The sequence below is a fragment of the Cannabis sativa genome, chromosome 4 (assembly GCF_029168945.1).
Source record: "Cannabis sativa cultivar Pink pepper isolate KNU-18-1 chromosome 4, ASM2916894v1, whole genome shotgun sequence".
Taxonomy (NCBI): Eukaryota; Viridiplantae; Streptophyta; class Magnoliopsida; order Rosales; family Cannabaceae; genus Cannabis; species Cannabis sativa.
In genome coordinates, this window is record NC_083604.1 from 33,516,189 (window position 1) to 33,523,838 (window position 7,650).

The 7,650-nt window shown below is 43.8% G+C and overlaps 1 protein-coding gene across 1 annotated transcript; it reads right to left on the reverse strand.

Annotated features, from left to right (window-relative positions):
- Positions 1–576: 576 nt before the first annotated feature.
- LOC133036484 (stress response protein nst1-like) lies at positions 577–1,703 on the reverse strand. Its single transcript, XM_061113034.1, has 2 exons — positions 1,479–1,703; positions 577–1,383 (listed from the first exon to the last, which is right to left on the reverse strand). The coding sequence occupies exons 1-2, from the start codon at positions 1,590–1,592 to the stop codon at positions 688–690; spliced, it is 810 nt and encodes a 269-aa protein (XP_060969017.1). The 5' UTR covers positions 1,593–1,703; the 3' UTR covers positions 577–687.
- Positions 1,704–7,650: the final 5,947 nt, after the last annotated feature.

Here is a 7,650-nt window from a genome sequence, read left to right on the forward strand (position 1 = left end):
CCAAATTGGGAAGGACCATATGAAATCGAGGACGAAATCGGTTCTGGCACTTACAAACTGAAAAAGAATGGACGGAACTACTGTCCCAAGAGCCTGGAATGCCGATCACCTCAGAAAATATTACCAGTAGCGAATTAAACTTAGATTTTGTTCAAAGGGTTTGTACCGTCCAAATGTATGCCTCCTCTATATTAAATAAAACTGAGTGCCTTAAAAACAAAGTTTCTATGCCACTCAGGGGGGTACTAGGGTATACCGCACGGACAAACAAAAACAAACTAAGTAAAATATCCTGACCCAAAGGGCAGGTCAATCTAAGTAAAATATCCTGACCCAAAGGGCAGGTCAATCTAAGTAAAATATCCTGACCCAAAGGGCAGGTCAAAAAATATGCGCAAAAATAAAGAGCGTAAGTATAAAAACCCTGAGCCAAAGGACAGGTTAAAACATATAAGTGTGACAAAAAAAAAAAAGATCGCATATATATATAAAAAAAAATATCCTAGCCCAAAGGGCAGGTCATATACATATAAATGGCCCGGGGACAGGCCTTAAGGTATAATTGTCTCCCCTTCAAATAAAAGCTGCCGCCTATATGTAAATTGTTCTAAGGCAGCAGCAAATATGTACAAACAAAAAAAAAGTTATAAGAAGAACGGGTAGAATCTGGGTCAATAATACGGCAGCTCAGTTAGCCCGCGGTGGAAGACGAGGTCCAATCCGTGCCTCAAGCTCAGCATCAAGCCTCTTCTTCTTTTCCCGAAATTTGGCAATCATGTCCTCGGGTTTGGGATAAAAAGTGAGCTTGATACTCTGATCATTGGTGGCCCAAGCCATGTAGACACCATCATCAAAGCGCTTCGGGCACCGGGCGCAGGAGACAGGAGAAAGGAGCTCGGCCCTCTTGGCCTTCCTGGTAGACTGATCTTTGTAGTCCCGAAGCTCCTTCAACTCCGCAGCTAGAGCGGCCTTGGATTCGATATCCGACTGGTGAGTCTCCTCTAGAGACCTCACCTTGGCGGCCATTTCATCCAAAGCCTCCCTGGCCTCCCGAAGATCTCGCCTGGCCTTCTCGGCAGCCTCGGTTTGAGCCCTTAGTTCCTCCTGATGATGGGCCTCCATCCTGCCTCTCCGCTGGGCCTCGGCCTGGATCATGGCCTCCGCCTGAGCCTCCCTCCGGGTGGCCTCCTCTTCCTTGGCCTTGGCCTTCTCTTCCTTGGCCTTGGCCGCTGCCTCCTGGCGCTCGGCCGCCTCCTGGTAGATCTGCCTCTCCGCTGTGAGGTCTTGGAGGACCTTCCTGACGTCGTTCATGTCCCCAAAGTCGGACAGAGCGAAGCCATGGTTTATGATGTTCCTGGAGAGGCGACCAGCCTCAGCAGCAAGCTGAACCATAACGAGGTATAAGGAAAAATTTCTCAAAGGAAGAAAACAAAATACAAACAACAAAAAGGAAACGCAAAAAATTGCAAAGTACTTACTACTGTGAGGGAATGGCTGAGGTCCTGGACCTGGAAGATAGAGTTCAAGGAGGCACAAGTGGCAAACCGCTTGGGCGCGCAGCGTGTAAGCTGAGAAGCGAACTCACCGGTCATTTCCGCGGCAAAGGGAGCCAAAGTGGGCCCTAGGAGGGGACGGAACCAGTCCGTTAAGGGGTCCAGGTTGAGGTTCCACGGATCATGATAGTCCGGATGGTTGATGCTCGCCTCAACTTCAGCTCGCAGAATCCTCCTAAGGGCCTCCACCTCGGCATACCCCCGGGAGTACTTGTCCATAGCGTAGTTGTGTTTGGCTATGCGAAGCTCCTGCCTCACCTCATCCCCCGGAATCGGGGTAAGATCAATGTGAGGAGGAGCAGGATTTTCCTCCATCGGGGAAACCCCGCCGTCTAGGCCATGAGCAGGAGTGTCGGCCCTCCGAGGCCTCTTCGGCTCGTCCTGGGCAATCATCTTGCCCTTACGCTTGCGAATCAGAGCCACTTCAGGCTCCTCCTCGTCCTCCTCTGCTAACACTGGAAGGGCTTGAGGCTCTCCAGTACCCTCGGCGGCTTCCTCCGAGAAGTCCCACCCTTTCCCTTGGCCTTCTCCCGGAAGCACCTCCTCGTCATCCACTAAGTCAATGGTTTCGGGGGGAGCGCCGGAAGGAACCTTCAAGGAAGGAGCCGGGGGAGAGGGGGTGAAAGCCGGAGGAGCCACGGGGGTATGAACCCCGGCAAGCTGTTCCAGGATGGCATCCATGGAGGTACCTGTTCCAATAAAATAAGCAAGTGTTAGAAGTTCGTGAGAAACTGCTTATAAAAGGTGCAGCAAATAAACTACTCCTACCCGAACTTCCTAATTCGGCCCTAGCAAAGTCCCGAACTTTAATGCTGGCAGCATCATCTCCAAGATAACTGTCCGAGGGCCGAAACCAGCTGGACGCTATGTAAGCCGACGGACCTAAGGGAATAGGTTCCGGAGGGCCGGAGCCCATCCGGGACCGACCTAGGTAATCTCCTAAGTTCGTAAAATAAAATTCCTTCAAATGATCCCCCCACCGGGTCGACGGCATCTTAAACCTACGGAGACGCTCGTCAAACCCTATGGGCCTATGACTGGTATATTCATCAACGGAAGGAACATAGCGAATTATCAAGGGAGACTTACCACCAGCACCGGAAGTGCTAGCACCGGGAGCACCCGAGTTTGGTTCGGGGGCTGAAGGCTGAGGCCGGGAAGTCTGGTTCTCAGAAGAACCTTCAAGACGAAGGGGCCTCCCGGCGGAAGGACCCCCAATCTCTTCTTGAAGTATCTTGTCAAAAAATTTAGCTTCGGACTTCCCGCCAATGGCTTGGCTCCTTCGCACCACCGGACTCCCCACGCGAAGCCCTCTCCCAGAGGCAGCCTGGGCCTTAGAATACGCCTTCTCCTGGGCCTTCCGGTAGAGATAGTCTTGGTACTTCTTCTCTGCCGTAGCAATGAGCTCATCCGGAAGGCCTTCTCCGCAACCGGCGCCCTCACATTGGGGCAGATGACCTTTGAGAGGTTGGAGTCATCCACGGATTGATGAGAAAGGATAAGTTTAGCCTTCCTGCAATTCTCCGTGGTGACCAGGCCCCCGACATCAAGATCGGCATGGTCGTAGGAGGCGAAGGCTTGGGCCCTTCGAAGGAAAGCCTGAGTGGGGAGCGTCCGCTGGTAAGGTGGGATCCGCACCCACTCCGTGAGAAGCTCCGGGTGGTCCACGGCCCTGAACCCGGACGAGAAGAAAAAACGGTGGCGGTACTCCTTAACATGAGTCTGCCTATTATATGGAACCATCCCCTCGTTAGCAGGGTGGATCCGGAACCCATAAAAATCATCCTTAAGTTTGTCCCCTTTCTTGGGGACGGATACAAGTTCATAAAAATATAAAATTTCCGCCGGGCTGGGAGACCCCCAGCCGCGGGCGGTGTAAAAAATAAATAAGCCTGAGAGCAGGCGGTAAGCTTGAGGAATAAGTTGGTATGGCGCAAGGCCGACAAATACAAGAAAATTCACAAAGTAATCTTGGAGCGGGAGCATGGCACCGGCCATCAAATGGGTCTGACTCCAAGCCCCGAAGCCGTCATAGTTGTGATTAGGCGTCTCCGAGTCACGAGGAGGCCGGTGGAAGGTCCCTGAGGTAGAGGGTTTGATCCCAGCCACATTAATAATGTTCTCCAGCTGGTGAGGGCAAGTCAGGGTCGATCGAAGCTCGGCCGCTTCCCAACCAGTTGCGCGGGACTTGTACCCCTCCTGGGCAACGGGTCCCAGAGAAACCTCCTCCAGGGTGGCTATGTTTTTCCCTTTCTTCTTCGAAGATTTCGAGCCAGAAGCAGACATTTTATGTTCTGAGAAAAACAAAAAGAAAAAACCCAGCAGTTAGGCCCCATACCAAACCCTAAATCAGGAAAAAGGGAGTGGGGGTCCCCTAACCGCTGGAAAGAGGCCCCCTCCGGACACGTGTCACCTGGGAAACTCAGGAGAGAATCCCTGAACAAGTGTCGGGTGCAGTAAAATCGCAGAAAAGTGGTTTTGCAAAAAGGAAAAGAAAAGAGAAAAGCCTTCCTATGCCCTAAGCAATTGTTAAACGAAGAACACATGGCCTTCTTCAAACAAAGCTGTATGCCTACAACAGAGGCATGACAATGGCGACTCTACAACTAACACAGTAAACATAAAGCAGAACTCGAAGAACTTAAACACTCACACACCCAGAAGCCTCTAAGTGCGAACCCAGAAAACAAACGAAGTAAATGTAAGCATGTTATTATCTAAAGATACAAGAAACTTACAGTCGATTGTTGAACTGGGGGTACTGAGTGTGGTTGAGTGAGAGTTGAGAAGCACTGGCAAAATCGAACACTGGAAAATTAAAAGAAGTGTTTAAGTGTTAAAGCAGTTTGTGCTACTTTGAGGAATTTTCTCTCTGAGAAATTCGAGCAGAAATGGCAAGGAATGGAAAGTAACCGAAATGAAGGAAAGGTGGTGGCTTTTATAGGCAAAAGTGCATGAGGAACAGGCGTCTTCACCTACCAATCGCACGGTGGGGGAAACGCACGATTCGAATTCCCAAAAGATCAACGGACCAGATCAATCTACCATTAAGGCGGTGGAAACGTTTGAGTATCCGTCTGACACCATCAATGCGCCGCATCAATCATGGGGCGTGAAACGAATCGACCTCTGCAAAAGTGAATCGCCGCATTTAATGCCATTATTAGACACACCTCCACGCGCCCCCAAGTCGTATCAGAAGACCGAGGAGGCGGCTGGAAACATTCCTGCAAAAAAGCATATTGCTGCATTAAATGACATCATTTAATTTGCCCCCACGCGCTCGAGGCTCGAGCTAGGGAAACGAGGGGTCAACCGGAGACCCTTGAACAAGCCTTGGTTTATTTTTACTAAGTAAACAAGGCTTGGGGGGTAAATGTTGCTCCTAAATTCGCCCAATATACGTGGACCAGTCAAGAGGGGACACGTGGACCAAATTACTTGAGAAGAACTGATAAGTCTTTTTATGACACCAGGAAGCGCTATTCGCATGGGTCCCGGACGATGTACCCGGAGTACAAGGTACTCCCGGAAGCGAGCATAGCTTGAAGGCACTCCGGGAGGTGTCAGGTCTCTCCCGAGAAATCAAGTCGCATTTAATGCTGCATGGGAGGAAGCGTGTTGGGACTGTAACACGCAATAAAGTCTGACGGCACAACCCCCAAACAGCAGCGCTACAGTAATGATCATTTAAGTCTAGCGACGGCTACACTGCGAAGAGTCACGTCAATCATAAGACAAAAAGGACATTCTCCATAAAAACCCTACAGCACCTAGGGATTTGACCATGCATCACCCATGGTATATTCATCGGAAATGCTCAACTTTATGGATACTTACAGACACATGTGTAAGAACAATTCTAGGGATTACCCCACCAAAACACTATAAATACCCCCTCAAAGCTCATTTAATGGGGTCGAGAATCTTGGTTGCTAAAAGAGTAAGAAGAGAACAAACTCACCAAGAACATTCTCTGTATTTAAGAGAAAAACATTCTCTCAAGTGTAGAATCTGTATTAAATACATCCATTAATAGCAGTGGCTCGTGGACTAAGGCTCATTAACGCCCCAACCACGTAAAAGTCTTCATCTCACTTTCTTACAGCTCATTATTATAATTATACTTTAATAGTTGCCGAAAACCTCGGTCAACAGCTGGAATTTCGAATTTTATTTGAAAAATAGGTTAAAGTTGTAAATTATTTATTTTAATTTTGGACCAACTTAAATCAATGATTTTTCATTTATTGATTAATTTAAAATAAATTGAATTAAAGTATATTATTAGAAATTGAATTAATTAGTCAAAGAAAAATCTAGATAGATGATATTTTTGCTTGAAGTATTTTTCTAGTGTATTTAATTAAATAGAAAATTAATATTGAAGTATTTTTCTAGTGTATGTAATTAAATAGAAAATTAATATTTGAAATTTTTCTTATATATTTAATTAAATAGGAAAATTATATTTTTTGTTGTAAATTAATTTTGGGCCAACATTAAGTTAGAATAATTTTTTCAAGATTAATTTTTTATTTTAACATGCATTTTCGAAAATTGTGTCCTTGAATACTTTAATTTTTCGAAATGCAATATATATTTATAGAAAATTAAATTTGAGTTGTAAATTAATTTAAATTAATTTTGTAACGACTTAAATTGAATATTTTTCTAAATATTTATTGGAAATTATTACTAAGATGGAAATAATTCATGTTATTTTCTTATCTATCTAAGTAAAATTTATAAATATTAAATTAAAATTTATATTTAGAATTTTTCATTCTAAATTGGAAATTTAAAATAAATATATATATTTAAAATAAATAGATTAAATAAAGAGAATCAAAGAAAATACAACTCTTTTTAAATAATGAGCTTTTAATCAAGAGACATTCGATCTCCATTGTGGGTTTTACACCGCGTTTGTTTTAGTGAGTAATCCTCCCTAATGGAGGAACGTTCATTAGCAATTTCGGACCGTTTAACCTCGCATGATAAGTAGTTTGTAAGTGTTTTGTATGGTATGGATCACCCTAATGGTGGCGACCATACTTGACTTGCAAACTGCGAAACAATGGTGGAAGCTCATAAGATAGAATTGCCTTGACTCTCGCGTAAACGGGACAACGCTGAATTCCAATCTTGATCGAATAAAAGGTTGCTAGAATGTTTAACATTTTAGATGAGCTGACAACTCTATTCAATGAATGGTAGCTTTGACTCTCGCCTAAACGGGACACTGATATCAGTTTGTTGAAAACCTTGGAAATTATTTAGGATTGTAAGTTTTAGTATTTTCACTTGTCATTCCTACTTGCTACATGTTTAATAATTTCTGAATTGTGTATGAATTTATATTGAACCATGTTATTTTCTGTTATTAAGTTGTAGTTTAATTTCGAATCTTCATTGTTGGTCTAACTTGGCTTGTTTATCTAATGAGATAAATCCCTAATGGATTTTCACCATTAGACACACATAATAGTGTAAGATCTCGAAAGATAAATATTCTATATGCAACATCTAGCTGTTCATCAATTGATGGCACCTTAGACTAGTATTTTTCCAATATGAAACAAGAAGATTACATAAATAAGATTACTTTGTCTTTCGCTAACCGAAGCATCGTTAGATTCTTATTTATAAACGAAATTATCCTAATTTCTCTTAGCTTATTCATTTCGAATTAGCTCAATAATATATCATTGGATGAATGGTCTATAAATCATTTCATGTCATTATATTTTCTCTTAAGAAATTAAATGACGCATATGATTATAATCCCGAAATTCTATTCCCAATTGATATAAATCTTCAATCTTAGAAATCTCCCACTTGTATGGGCAAATCAGACTTAGAGTTAAATTAGTAGTGGTGGTCCAAGATAGAATTACTCATTATATTTGGTATAAATTTAAGTCTTTGACTTTAATTTTAGATTCCAAATAGAAATTTTCTTATATTTCTAATTCCAGGATACAATACAGTTACACTTTCTCAAGTGTTTAATATCCATCTTCTATTAATGGATTAAAACTGTATGGAATATGAGTTAGGTATTCTGTGACCAGGATCCACTTGCAGTATTCTA